This window comes from Oncorhynchus mykiss, chromosome 17 (genome assembly GCF_013265735.2).
Source record: "Oncorhynchus mykiss isolate Arlee chromosome 17, USDA_OmykA_1.1, whole genome shotgun sequence".
Classification (NCBI taxonomy): Eukaryota; Metazoa; Chordata; class Actinopteri; order Salmoniformes; family Salmonidae; genus Oncorhynchus; species Oncorhynchus mykiss.
This window is the reverse complement of record NC_048581.1, coordinates 19,417,496-19,432,682: the sequence shown is the minus strand read 5'-3', so window position 1 is coordinate 19,432,682 and position 15,187 is coordinate 19,417,496. Positions and strand designations below refer to the sequence as shown.

The 15,187-nt window shown below is 42.1% G+C and overlaps 1 protein-coding gene across 1 annotated transcript; it reads left to right on the top strand.

Moving 5' to 3' along the window:
• The first annotated feature begins 474 nt into the window (after positions 1-474).
• cxcl12b (chemokine CXCL12b) lies at positions 475-10,417 on the top strand. The gene is given in 4 exon segments (NM_001281409.1): positions 475-541; positions 4,013-4,130; positions 8,515-8,598; positions 10,387-10,417. Coding segments are annotated over 4 exon segments (300 nt in total).
• Positions 10,418-15,187: the final 4,770 nt, after the last annotated feature.

Below are 15,187 nucleotides of genomic sequence, written 5' to 3'. Positions count from 1 at the left end.
TGGGAAAAGAGGGGGGAAAATGGAGAGAGGGGGTAGTTTGGGAGTTTGGGAAAAGAAAGGTGAAGGAGGGAAAGTGAAAGGAGGGAGAGAAAAAGAGACAGAAAGCAAAAGAGAGGAGACCTGAGAGAGAGAAGGAAAACGAGACGTAAAGAGAGACATTGCGAGAAAGAGAATGAAAGTAATAGAAAGAGAATTTCTTCTTGATTGTCAGCCAGCACATTTACAATCAAGAAAGTCTCTGCCTTTCATATAGCCAGTGCAGCTCACCCCCCCACCCCCCCTGCCTCCTCCTGAGAAATTAGGAGCCTCCCTCCTCTCTCTCTCTCCTCCCTCTCTCTCTCCCTCAGCCTCCGAGCTTTAACAGTGTGTAGAGAGGAGCTGACAGTCAGTCTACACTGAGCCCTGCTGGATAGTAGCTGTGAGAAGCTGAGCCCTGAGCCTCTTGTAACTCCATCCTACTACATACAGCCCACCATGGATGTCAAAGTACTGGCTGTGTTGGCCCTACTGGCTGTGGCCATGGATGTACCTCCCTCTACGGGTGAGTTGGTCTGGGGATGGTTCATCTGTCTGGGCATGTCTTCTACACTCTTAGAAGAAAAGGTGCCATCTCAAACATAAAAGGGATAATCCTTTGAAGAACCCTTTTTTGGTTCCAGGTAGAACCCTTTTGCTTCCAGGAAGAACCCTTTTGAGATCCATGTAGAACCCTTTACACAGAGGGTTCTACATGGAACCCAAAATAGTTCTACCTGGAACCAAAAAGGGTTCTACCTGGAACCAATATGTGTTATCTCATGGGGACAGTCGAAGAACCCTTTTGGAACCCTTTTTTAAAGACTGTTAGTGTGTTCTTTCTAGTGTTTTATCTATCTTTATTTATCTATCTCTTTATTTGAGTCATTTTAGTAACTTAGCAAAGAGAGACTTTATGTATGTGTTCTAGAATGTCTGGGGATGTGATTTGTTTTAGAAAAGGAGGACGTTTTGGTGGTTGTGGAGGTTGTCTTGATATTTTTGTTGAATTTGAATAGGTGTTGTTAGAATAGATGTGGTTGTGGAGGTTGTCTTGATATTTTTGTTGAATTTGATTAGGTGTTGTTAGAATAGATGTGGTTGTGACATTTGGCTGGTGTTGCTGAGAGAAGGGATACCCAGCAGAACAACTTGTGGTTATGAGTTGTGGTTGTGGAGGTTGTCTTTTGGCTCCTTGATGTTTGACTGGTTTTGGTAAAATAGGTAAGTGATTGTTGTGATGTGATGGGGATGTTATACTCAAACTGGTTGCATTTGTTGAATTGTTGTTGTTTGTATAGTTGGATTGTAAGTAGATAGTTATTTGGATTCTTCTGGAAATGTCTAGGTTTGTATTGACTTTGGCCATTATTTATGTATCTTCTCAGTTGCCTTCTGTTGTAAAACTTTTAACGTTTGCTTTTAACACTTTGATATTCCAACCACTTTAATTCCTCAAATCTTACATCTTAACGGCATACAAATGAGCATTTAAAACTATTTGTCAAATAAAGAAAGAAAGATCTTACGATTTATAGGATGATGGGTCAGGGAGTCAGTGTCCCAAATGACTAAGTCTCCCCCATACCAATATCACAGCAATGACCCTCCACCTTATCAGGCTCTATTATCATGCTAATACTGGGTCATTATGCATACTGCTTACAGCACCCGGCCACAAGTGAGCATCTAGCTACAACCTTTGCTTCCCAAATAGAACCCTATTCCCTTATACGGCACACTACATTTGACCAGGGCCCACAGGGAAACCCATAGGGCTCTGGTCAGAAGAAGTGCACAAAATAGGCAATAGGGTTCCATTTGGGCTTTAGTTAGTTTCTTTCACAACCCGCCTTGTTTAGCCCCTAATTAGTTTCTAGTTAAAAGAAAGCAACAAAAAAAGCAGATAAATATACAAGTTACCCCCTCCATCACCCCGGCCATCCTGTCGTCTTTAATATGCAGTCAGGGTCTCCCTGGCTAGGGGTAGTAACAACATGCTTAGCATAACACAGCAGAGGTTGAGCTAACTTCAATTCAACTCTTCTCTCGGATTTCTCTCTCTCCTGTTGTTGTTTATTTTGCAGTGTTTTAATGTGATCGCGGTTTAATCCCACAGTCAAACAAGGGGGCCGTTTGTACTCCGTTTAAGATGTAAGATTCGAGAAATGAAAAGAATGTAAATATCAAAGTGTTTTAAAGGAAACAGAGAGAGTCCTTCGTGAAGGTTTTACAACCACAAGGCAACTGGAGAAGAGACATGTATATATGTTTAGCCAATGGACCTCTTCCCATCTTCAAAGAAAAACGAATAAAAATCATTGTTGGAAACAGGTTATCAAGAATGTCACGTTTCATGTTAATCTTGTGTGATATTTCCAGCAGGGTTTCCCCTCTGAAATCCCTGAATCTAAGAACATTTCAGGCAAAAGCCAGAGTATGTGCTATTGAGTAAAAAGATTCTTAGTTTCGGGAACCAGTAGGAACCAGGGGTGATATGCAATCATTCGAAGAATGTAGCCTACTTCTTAAAGGGACTCTTTTGATAAGAATCTAAGCTTTGTGCTCTTGGAGCTTTGAGAAAGGAGGAAAACATTGGGAGCCCCAGTGGAGTAGAACGATAAGGACTCTTCTGGGATAGAGTGCTGTGTCGTGAATGTTCATAGTGAAAAGGCAGTATGACGGTGGATGGGACAATGAGCGCTGGTTTGACAGTCTCTCTCTGTGTGTGTGTGTGTGTGTGTGTGTGTGTGTGTGTGTGTGTGTGTGTGTGTGTGTGTGTGTGTGTGTGTGTGTGTGTGTGTGTGTGTGTGTGTGGGCATGTGCGTAGGCATGTGTGTATGTGTGCGTGCATACGCTTGTGTGCGTGTGTGTGGCAGACTAATCTCTTTTTAATTGCCTTGCATTTGGAACTAAAGGCAGGTAAATTTATACTTTCTCATGCATTGTCCGGGTTAAATACAGTAGTTTGTACTTGGTGGGAATGTGTGTTGATTATTTGAGGTATGTATTTAAATGCTGTTTTGTCTTAACAGTATTTTATTTGAAATGTATAAATAACTGATAACAGTTTGATTGAAATATTTAAATGACATGCATTTTCCTCTCAGAGCTTTCAAAGTGGTATTTGACCCTGAACAACAGAGTCAAGTAATCGTCTTCAAATGCTTCTTTTTGCTAGTTTTATCTAAAGTGTAGTTTTCTGTCATGCTCAGCAGGCCAGTTGAAAGTCCGGGACTTTTCCCCCAGCTTTGTACACAGATTTAACAGAAATACTGGGGTTTACCCCAGTGAATGTGAAGATGATTAACAACAGGTAAAAGTAGAGTAGTGTTGAGTGTGTACGTGAAAGTTTGGTGAGAGTGTGTGTGAGCTATTTATGAGACCTGGTTGTAACACTGCGTAAACCAATCTCACACACCACTGACTAGGAGCTGTTGCTGTCATGGAGTAACAGTGAAGATGGATTTAATCCCCAATGTCCAGCTGCAACAGAAATCTGTCTTCTACTTTATCCTGTTTGTTCTTACAAGCTCTAATATGAAATGAACAAATTCCTCCCAGTTTGGGACTAAAGTCAGCTAAATGTACTGTATACTTTCCCATGCAGTGTCGGGGTTAGAGACAGTAGTTTAAACATATTTGTTCCAAGTACTCTGATATGAAATGAACAAATTCATCCTCGTTTCCTGCCTGCAGTGATTGTGAGTTGTTGCATTTTGGAGGCGTTGAGTCTCATGTTGTTGGTTCAGCTCTAACTATCATCATGCGTTGTGAGCTGGGATTTGGTTGTTTTAGTTTTAAGACATAGAAATGGTCGGAGCTCACGTTCTCTCAGTGTCCGGTACCTGGCACCTGGTACAGTATCTTACTATGTTTGTGGTTGTTTTAGTTTTAAGACATAGAAATGGTCGGAGCTCACGTTCTCTCAGTGTCTGGTACCTGGTACCTGGTACCTGGTACAGTATCTTACTATGTTTGTGGTTGTTGTTTTCAGCTAAGCCCATCAGCCTGGTAGAGAGGTGCTGGTGTCGCTCCACTCTGAACACCGTCCCTCAGAGGAGCATCAGAGAGCTCAAGTTCCTTCACACACCCAACTGCCCTTTCCAAGTCATGTGAGTAACCTGCTGGTGCATTATGGGATGCTTTTTAACCCTGATTTTGGGTTGTGTTTTAGAAGACTTACAGCTAAGTTCCTTAGCTTGTCATGTGAAAAACCTTCCACACCCCTCATAAGAACAACTAGATCGCTGTAGTGCTTCTCCCAAAAAGTCAATGTTTTCATTACAAGGCTGGGGAGTAACAGGGACGTTTTGTAGGAGACAACCCCATGTTCTCCTCAGCCCTGCACTACACTGCACAGATAAGAAAATACTATGGTGGCCAACACTGGACATCCCACACAGCGCACACAGTGTTGCTGCTCACAGAAGGGGAAGCTATTCATTATTTTTAGACAGACTTTTCCTGGAGATAAACCAGAACTACACAGGCCCAGTGAAGCAGTGGTAAGCAACCCTGGTCTGAGACAGCTGCATGTTGAGTGTGTGAGTTAGCTTCGCTTCCCGGGCTCAGCACTGAAGCACCTGATTCAACTTATCAACTAATCGTCAAGGCTGTTGTTGAATCAGGTGTTTGTTTCAGGGCTGGACAGACACCTATCAATGCCACGGTCCATGTTGCTCTACGGGACCACTGCAATGTAGTTTAACCAGAGGTGGAAGAGGAAGCGACTCATCCCACTCCCTCGTTTTTTTCTTGTTCATATATAGTCAATGAACTAAGCAGACCAGACCCAGCTGCTAATGCATTGGTGCCTATGGGAGAGCCATCCCTTAAGCAGACTGATGTGACATCTTCATTTATCTACCATCTTTACTTTAACACAGCACAAGCCTGCATGGCTGAAACCAGAAGGACCTTGGCCTGATACGTCTAGTCAAGTAGGGATACACTAGCCTGGTTCCAGATCTGTTTGTGCTGTCTTACCAACTCCTATTATCAGCTGCTACAGCAAAACTAACTTGGTTCTAGATCTGTTTGTGCTATCTTACCAACTCCTATTATCAGCTGCTACAGCGAAACTAACTTGGTTCTAGATCTGTTTGGGTGGTCTTGCCAACTCCTATAGTCATCTCCTAGGGCAAAACCTGTTCAGAAAAGCCTGATTCAGCCCAGTAAGGCCCCTCTGTTAATAAGATCCCATGTGGATTCTAATGGCGCTTAACTTTGGGTCCCATTCCATTCTGCTAAGCATCAGTCCCATATTGTCAGGTTTTAATGATTGCAGTTGGAGGACCACAGTGGAGGGAAAGACAGAGAGAAAGCGCGCTAGAGAGAGAGAGAAAGCGAGAGAAAGAGAGAGAGAGAGAGAGAGAGAGAGAGAGAGAGAGAGAGAGAGAGAGAGAAAGCGAGAGAGAAAGCGAGAGAAAGCGAGAGAGAAAGCGAGAGAAAGCAAGAGAGAGAGAGTGGAGAAAAGAGATGCAGTTACTATGGCTCTCCCCAAATGGAAAGAGATGTTTAGATTAGAACAACACGATAAATGGCCAGGAGAGGAGAAAGGAAGCTGACAGAGGAGTGTCTCTCTCCAAGCTAGCTCTAGGGGGGATTTTAGTCTTGTTAAGGAATCAATCATTAGGGGTCAATGTGATGACCTTTATGTTGCAGCTGACCCTCTCTATCCTTCTTTCTTTTATTCCCTGCGCTCACCAGCCGCCCACATTTAGTGTAATTTAAATGGCCTGGAACACATTAAGCCAAAATGCTTTGCCTATTTGTAACCTATAGAAACCAGGTGGCCAGAGCCAAAAAGCCAGAGGGGTTTGGGGGGTTGGGAAGGGGCATTAGGGGGTTAACTCATGGCAAGGGGTCAGTAAGGATACAAATCTGGTCAGGACCCACAATCATCAAGAGATACACACATTTGCACACACAGGCATTAAAGAACACACATACGCCACCAAAAGCTTCCCCTTTTCCCTCTTATTCCCTCCAAAGCCCATCCAGAGAGAGGGGCAGAGAGCTCGCATCTCTTCTGATATATCTATTGTCCTTGGATGAAAGACAACAGGGGTAACACTACACCCCCCTCACCCCCTCCATCCCTCCCTACACGCCCCTGTCTCCTCCTGCTTGTTGGCATTAGCTTGCTGTGAAGTAATTACTACCTACTGGGTTAGAAGCTCCAGACTCCCAGAGCCGCGAATTCCAACAGAGTCAATCAGACGCTAGATAGTCCAGACGCACGCACGCACGCACGCACACACACACACACACACACACACACACACACACACACACACACACACACACACACACACACACACACACACACACACACACACACACACACACACACACACACACACACACACACACACACACACCCTAGAGGGATAAACCTAAACCAGGAGAAACATCAAAACAAAACAGTAAAATGGATTAGCTGCACTAAATATATAAAAGAGGACAGGATGGGGGTTGGAGGGAGGGAGGAAGGGGGTATCCTAGAGATAAACAAACAGGGAATCCAGTTACCGGCTTTTATTTATCTGAACGATTGGGATGTTGGTTTTGGGGGGGATTTGAAGGGGTTTGATGCGCTTGAGCTGTTCTTTCATCTTATTGGGGTAAGGGTAGTAGGTAGGCCATTTGGTCAATTGAAGAGGTTGGTGTTAAATAGGGATGGAGAGTTTGGGGGAGGTGAAATTGAATCAGAAAAGCGGTAAAGGAGTGATGAAGGAGAGAATCAGAGGTGGAGAGGAATGTGTCTAATTTACAGGGCTGTGAGAGGAAGAGAAGGAGGGAGAGAAGGAGGGAGGGAGGGGAGGTGGTGAGGCGCTACCTGAGTTGTTAACTCTCAAACACGACCTTTTGACACAGAAGTGTTAGAACCATATGTTTGGGGAAGGAGGGGAGGAGAGGAGAGAGTGCTGACACACACACACAAACACACACACACACACACACACACACACACACACACACACACACACACACACACACACACACACACACACACACACACACACACACACACACACACTAGCCCGTCTCCCCCTAAAGCTCATGGATCAGAAACACTCACAGAGGTGTCCGATCTCGGGACAAATGCCCCTCTCTCAAGTCGACACTCAAGTCAACCCTCTATCAACACACTACAGTCCGCTACAGGTGAACCACTTACTCCCACATACACCCCACAGTCTGTAAATCCCAGGCTAAATGGCCTGACATCAAAACCTCCTTATTGATGGTACCACCGGCTTAACAAAGAGATCAGTGTTACCATGCTTTATTATCACTGCAACAGCTGTCTAAGTGGAAGGAGAGAGATGGGATTTTCCACCTGTGGCAGGTGGTGGGGGGACTTGATGTGATTGAATGCATTGTGATTCTTACAACTGGCGCAAAGCATGTTTTGTGGGTTAAAATATGCTGTGAATACACGTTTTAATAATTGTTATTCTTACAACTTGTTCATAATATGTTTGTTCTTCTTAAAAATATATGTTTGGGATTTTAATAAAGTGTTGATTGTTCACTGGCATATGTGTCTTGCAAATGTCCCTGGAAATTAGCGACATATAAATAAACTTGATAAATATAATTTGGGTCAAATAACTTATTTTTCCAGATGCATTATGTTACTGTTGACTTTGCAGCCTTATATCATATAGAGTGATGTTTGTTTTGTGTGAACAGTCCAGTCCAGTACAGTAGTTGGTTTAAAGGAAAGTGAACTTCATTTATCTTAATGTGTTTGTTTATTTTGACCCTGAATGAGCAGATAGACGATATCGAAATGATGGAACACATTTACTTTTAGATTACAGTACACAGAGTTCATCGGATGTCTCTTCAATCTTCAGATACATGAATTATACAGACTAGATTTCAGTAACCTATAAAAACTGTGTCAAACAGAAATTAATGGCTTCAAAAACATTACCTCAAATGTAACCCTTTGGAAATGTTTTTATTTTTTATAAATCAAATATATAAGATTACACACTGTATCTGAGTCTATAAAGACAGACTGGTCCAACTGAAATAGTTGCATTCAGAATGCTTAGTTCAAAAGAAACCTATAAATGATCTATATTTATTTATCTATGTATATCATTTAAGTGTCATAAAAACGTGCCACTCGTTCTATTCAACTCGCTACTCCAAGGCCCACGAGTCTCATTACAGTTTGACCGAAACACGGCCACAGTTCACCCTAGTTGACGCCACGTATCAGGCATGTGTGTTACTGTGTGTTACAGCTACACAGCACACTATCCCTGGATGTTCACCAGAGTGAGAAGACGCTAGGCCAGTTCATGAGAGCTTACTAGACTTTTTTTTCGGATCATTCCATCCTTGAATCAGATAAGAAAACAGAGAAAGTGGATGCTCGGAGAACACTGAAGTGAGTCTCTGCCTAATTCACGTTCTCTCTCTCTCTCTCTCTCCCTCCCTTCATCCCTCCCTCCATCCCTCTCCCGGTCACAGTGCCAAGCTGAAGAACAACAGGGAGGTGTGCATTAACCCCGAGACCAAATGGCTGCAGACGTACCTGAAGAATGCCATTAACAAGTAAGGAGAAACCTTACTTCCCTCTTTGACAAGTAAGAGCTGATCGCAGGGTAGCCTGGTCCCACATCTGCTTGTGCTTACTTGCCGACTCTTATTATTGTCACGCCAAACCATAGGAGTTGGCAAGACAACACAAACAGATCTGGGACCAGGCTAGTTCGCTGGTAACAGTGAGAGACACGGAATGAAATGCGCTGCTGTTTTCATCTGCAAAATCCAAATGAAATGGGAGAAATGGGACTGCTTAAGTACAGTAACAACAGTTAAGTGTGATTTTATGGCCACCTGTCCACATAGCATTCTGAAATCGCTCATTTATCGGTATGATTAGAACTGTTGCTATGTGTGTGTCTCATTAAAAGAGATGAAAATGACTGGTGTTTCTGGGTGCTTGTTTCTCATTATGCGTGCTAGCTACTCAGATGGCTACTGAGATGTGAATTAAAGACTGGGAAAGAAGGCTTTCTGCTCATGCCTTGCAATCCCTCTGATAATTTAAGCGTGGCATTCGGAGCATTCCAGGTCTTTCAGTAAACAATCAGAATGTATCTGGGAAATCAGGGACGGAGTAGAATGTCATGACATCACTTTTTTCTATTTTTTTATTACAGATTTATTAACTAAAACTTTTGGCCCAAAAAACAGGTGTTACTTTCACAATTGAACTAACTTCGTTAATTTCATGGCTAAAAGACAGCAGTTTATGTATAAATAAACAAATATGTGTAAATTGAAGGCACTTTCACAAAATGATCAGGACTAATTTGTCTACAAATAGTAAAATTCATTCCACTAAGGGAAAATAATTCCACTAGGTTTTACACCCAAGGAGTAAACTGTAAAAACCTACAATAAACAATAACAGACACACTATACAGAATATTATAATGAATCTAAATGTGTTAAAATGTGTGTTAAATGTGCATTCCTCATTCCTCTGGTGATCGTTTTCACCAACCATGCAAAATGTCTGCCTCTTAAAACGCCTATAGTAAATACATCTATAATGGAGGAACATTTTACCACAAATTAGGCATTTTCTTGCTGTTTAGTTCCCAATGTGGCATCTTTACAAAAGATTGCATTTGCTCAAAATAGCGAGCTAAAAAAACTGTGTACAAATCTTTCTAAGACAATGCATATCCAGATGATCTTTATGAAGGCTTGAGTATATATGCTCTCGTAGAACTGTATCATGTTTATAAGTCCAGTCTGCCAGACAAACCAACTATATTATTACACAACTACAGTAGATACTGGAGGTCTATGTGACATGTTACACACTTAGAGAAAAAGGTGCATCTAGAACCTAAAATGGTTCTTTGGCTGTTCCCATAGGAGAACCCTTTGAAGAACCAGTTTTGGTTCCAGTTAGAACCCTTTTGATTCCATGTAGAACCCGTTTGGGTTCCATGTAGAACCCGTTTGGGTTCCATGTAGGACCCATTTGTTTTTATTTATTTATTTATTTGTATAAAAAAATTAGGGGGCATGTAGGACCCTTTCCACAGAGGGTTCCACATGGAACCAAGTATGTTATCCTATGGGGACAGCCAAAGTACCCTTTTGGAACCCTTTTACTAAGAAAGCATGTTTCAAAACCCTGCATGATGCAGAACATAGCATCAATATAACTATGAGCACCGTACTAAGTATTTACCATAAAATGACATTAGGGCCCAGAGTTGTTCCTAATCAGGTGATGTCAAGTGGCCACACGGAAAAATGAAGTTACACCCATGAATCCTCTTCAACCAGTGTCTTATTCCTCTCTTTCTGTCTCTCCAGGGTGAAGAAGTCCAGAAGACGTGCTCAGTAAAGGAGACACCATCCTGACCGGCTTGCAGTGCCCCAGTCCCAGGCCAGCTCTCCTCCTCCACTACTCAGATATGTAACTCTATAGCTACACGTCTCTGCTCTGGAACACTCTGGAACGCTCTGGAACATTCTGGAACGCTTGCAAAACCAGCACTTCACCGCCAGACCGACCATGATGCCTTGCTGCTGCTGCTGTCCCCCCGCAGCCACCCTGCCCCCCACGCTGCAGATACCTCTCCTCACGCTGTTAGCACCAAGTGCATATACCTAATTATATCGGAATGTGTGAGTACGTGTGTAAAGAGTGTGTGAGCACAGTGTGTTTTATTTGGTGTGGTTGTTCTTAGTGTGTGTGTGTGTGTGTGTGTGTCTGAACTGAGTGTGTCTGAACTGAGTGTGTAAGTGTACGTCTGTATATAAAGTATTTTTCCTACTTTTATAAGAGGCAGTAAAGGGACATTTAAAGTTTTTACACCCGGTTCACCGTCTCAAATGTGCTCAGCAAGGGCTTGTGGGTATCACCAGGGGTGGGCTCTGACTGAGGGGTCATAGGATAGGAACAGGAATGAGCCGTCCAATGGCTTGAGCCCACTCTGTAAGAGGCGACCAATCAGGGCTGGTCAAACATTCATAACAGGGGAAATAGATAGTCACCCTTAACTGATCCAAGGTCAGATGTTGTTGAATCCCTGATGGTTAAGTCTAGGATGGTAGGGAAGGAAATCTTAGATCTGTGGTTAGGGGCAACTTCTGTGTCAAGCCTTAACAAGCATTCCAGTCTAGCCAAGACAATGGAGATCCTCAAACGATAACAAAGGACATGCATTGATTCAGGTGTTTCAACTCTGGGGATCAGAAGACATTAGTTTGAACTGATACATAACTTTTCAGGAAGCGAGGCTGTGCACTGAATCACATGGAGTTTCCATTCACCAGAACAGACCAGTGAAGATCCGAATCAGACGATGCGTACAGGCCGGCGGTTTCTAACCTCCCCTCGGGGACCACCAGGCGTTTCACAATTTAGTTGTAGCCCAGAACTAACTCACCTGATTCACCTATTCAAGGCTGGTTAGTTGACAAGTTGAATCAGGTGTGCTAGCTGTGGAATAGATCAAATACATGGAACGACTGGGGGACCTCGAGGAGAGGTTTGAAAACCCCTGCTGTAATGAAGGGGAAGTTATCTGCTGTAATAAAGGGGAGGTTATCTGCTGTAATACAAGCCGACAGCCTTTATTGGAGGCAGACAATTCTGTATTACAGTTGAGTCCTGTGCCGAACAGGAAAGCCCACACAATTAGAAGTAACTTAAGCAACTCAGCAAAAGCCAAGGGTTGTAAGAACGATGGCCTTGTAGGATAAGATTGTAATGCAAAACAGGGATAAAACTCCATATCAATGCAGCTTTTTATACAGTTTGTGTGAATGTAATGTTGTTTGTTGCTATAGTCTAGGCTGTAAAGGCATTGAATGAGACACCAAGTCATTTTTCAACAACACAAGCGATGTGAAATTAATTCACCTCAATATTCTGGGTATTTACTAACAAATACTGGCGTAAAATAATTGCTGTATTATATTAAGTATAGTAAGATTCATTACATACATTTCGATACAGGATCACATTGTCGGATTATTGGATTTCACTCATCAATTGCATAGGAGCTCACTTTAGGCCTACTCCATAGTTATAAACCACCACATATCCTGAGGATTTAAAGCCAGTATACGGCCACATGAAATACCTGTTACTATACTACAGTATTGACTATCACATTGAAACTGAATGTTGCTGAGCTGGGGGCGAAATAAAGTTATTCTACTTTGATCGTTGAGCCACTTTAAGACTTTAAGTCTTTTAAATTGGTATTTTTACTGTAATGATTTTTATATGTTTGTATATTTTATATATTCTAAGATAATGAGATGTAACACAGTATTTGTAAGTACATTTAAGCAGTATTAGATGAAGGCATAACCAGAGAGTACTGTATCCCAACCGCAGTACTACTGTATTATCCAATCAAATTTTTACACATTTATCACTTTTCCAAAAACGTTTATTTGCCATATCATAAAAAAACATGTTATGTGTCTATTAACTTCATTTGGTGCAGCTGCAACATGTTGAAGTTAATGTAATGAACATTTATAGTCCCCCAGATTAAATTGTGGCGACAGGTCTAGATTGAACAACAACAGAATATTATAGAGATACAGGGTTCATTGCCATAGTTTTCCCTGATTCACTCCTCCCTTGAGGAGGTTTATTCTAATCAACCAATAATCTGACGGCATTCATCCACTGATGCAAGATGGGCAAATCTAATAAATCTGGAATGTAACGCTACGTACTGAGATACTTTAAAACAAACATTCCTGTTGTCATTAGGATATCTCAGCTCAGGCCGATTCAAATTCAGATTCAGCTCAGGCAGACGTCAATTAATTCTTCATTAGGACCCCTTAGAACACAATGTCGTTGGGATTCTGTTCTATTTCTCCTGACAGCGTTCCACAGAGTTTAAAATATGAAGTGCCAATAGTACCACTGAGCCAAGACAGAGAACAATGCATTTAAGTATGAGCCAGGGGACCCACACATGTTTTCAATCAAGCCCCTCCCTCCCAGATATAGCCATTCCTCAATGATGTGGGTTTCTATACTGTTTTACTGTTGCCATTGTTTTTCTACTGTCAAAATAGAGCTCCAGGTCCATTCAAATCTCCAGGCATCTTAGTCTGTGAGCTAAGTGCAGGTGTTTTGGTCCAGAGGTTATTAAGTATCTGTATCACATCGTTGTAAGGTTTGTCATAAAGGAAGGGAATTTGGTGATTATTTAAGTGTTTGAGAACCATTCTGTTCAATGCCATGCTACAGTTAGATCCACAACCAAACCAAACAACATGGCTGTTACCATTTTACTTATCATATCTGTTATTTGGACCACATGTGCAAATAAATCATTGCATTAAGCAATAACATCCCAAGTGGAAATGTGTTTTGTCAGAAGTGTATTTGTTCTGTATGGGTGCTCTCCCCAGACAATGTGAATAAAATGTTAAAACCTTCAATTCTTTTGAGGCAGCTTACGACACAAGTATCCTTCATCTACGAGGGATTGTTTAATTCAACTTTGTATGTTCACTGTTTGTATAAACCAAGGGGCAATATGATAACTATATGATACTCACCCTCTTTTTCAATAAACATATAAAATAAAATAAAATGGAATGTTTCATTTCTTTTTAAGAAAATGATAATTTGTGTATTTATTGAAAGTGGCATCAATAGAGAAGTGTGTTAGGAATCATCTCCACTTTATTTGACTGTTTTACTTCTCCTTTAGTGTTACTGTTCTGTCTTCATTGCAGAACCATCACAGTTGGGTTTCATTATGACTACAGACTTACTGACACAAAATGTCACATTAGATAAGACTGAAGGATGTAGATATTTCTGTTTCAAAATAACTTCACTTAGAATCACCCAGACCAGTTTGATGGTAATAGATGCTGGATACCAGACTCTCACACACACACAACCTAGACAGGTGGAATAAAACCAACGCACGCACGCACGCACGCACGCACGCGCGCGCGCGCGCACGCACACACACACACACACACACACACACACACACACACACACACACACACCTTCTGTTTTCCACAGAGTCCAGGCCCAGGGAAGTCTATGTTAGCAGCTCAGGGCGACAGCCACCATATGAATCTACAGTATACCTGCTGAAACCATAGGCTACAGTAGGACTTAAAGTGCAATTCCCCCCGTTTTCAACCTAATTTTCAGTATCTCCAGCACAATACCAGTGTCAACATATGTGAATACGGCACATTTCTACGTTGTGTAGAAAAAAGTACAACGCTAAAATGTTCTACCCGATGACATCATCAAAAGTAAAAACATTTTACAGTGATTTTCAAACACCATGAGATTGTCTGTGACGTGACCCTCCATCTGGCTAGACTCTCATTGTCTTTGTCTTACCCTCCATCTGGCTAGACTCTCATTGTCTTTGTCTTACCTTCCATCCTACCCTGTGATGTCACAGAGACGCATTTTCCAGGACCCGTCTTCTGATCTTTTTGACCACAGATCATAGAGACGTGCCGTGTTGACACGATGTAGACACTGATGTGGTGCTGGAGAGAATGAATATGAGGTTGAAAGTGGCGGAATTGCCCTTTAAGCCTAAACCTCAGCTTCCAACAGAACTGCAACATATCTGTGGCCAGCCGTTTGAATAATTCAACTAGACTATGTGTGCTTCCCAAATAGCACCCTAATTCTCATTTAGAGCCCCATAGGGCTCTAGGTCAAAAGCAGTGCACTAAATAGGGAGTTTGGGTTCCGTTTGGGACGCACCATGTCACTTGACACTTCCCCTTTAAAACTTAAGCTTGGTGGAAAAACAGAAAGAAGCAGAAAGATTTAGACGTAAAGGAACGAGCCAGGGCCATTAACAACCCTGTCTGAGTTTAACACCTCCGCTTCATGTAGTGTTGTGTGTGTGTGTGTGTGTGTGTGTGTGTGTGTGTGTGTGTGTGTGTGTGTGTGTGTGTGTGTGTGTGTGTGTGTGTGTGTAATTGAATATATTCATTAGTCCTGGTTCGTTACCCGTCCATTGCACCGAGGGGATTTAGCACCGATACATAAACCTGTCTACTTTAATCAAGTAGAACCATGTAGAGCAGATTAACTTCATGTTATAGGCTCCAAATGGAACCCTAATCCCTACACCACTTA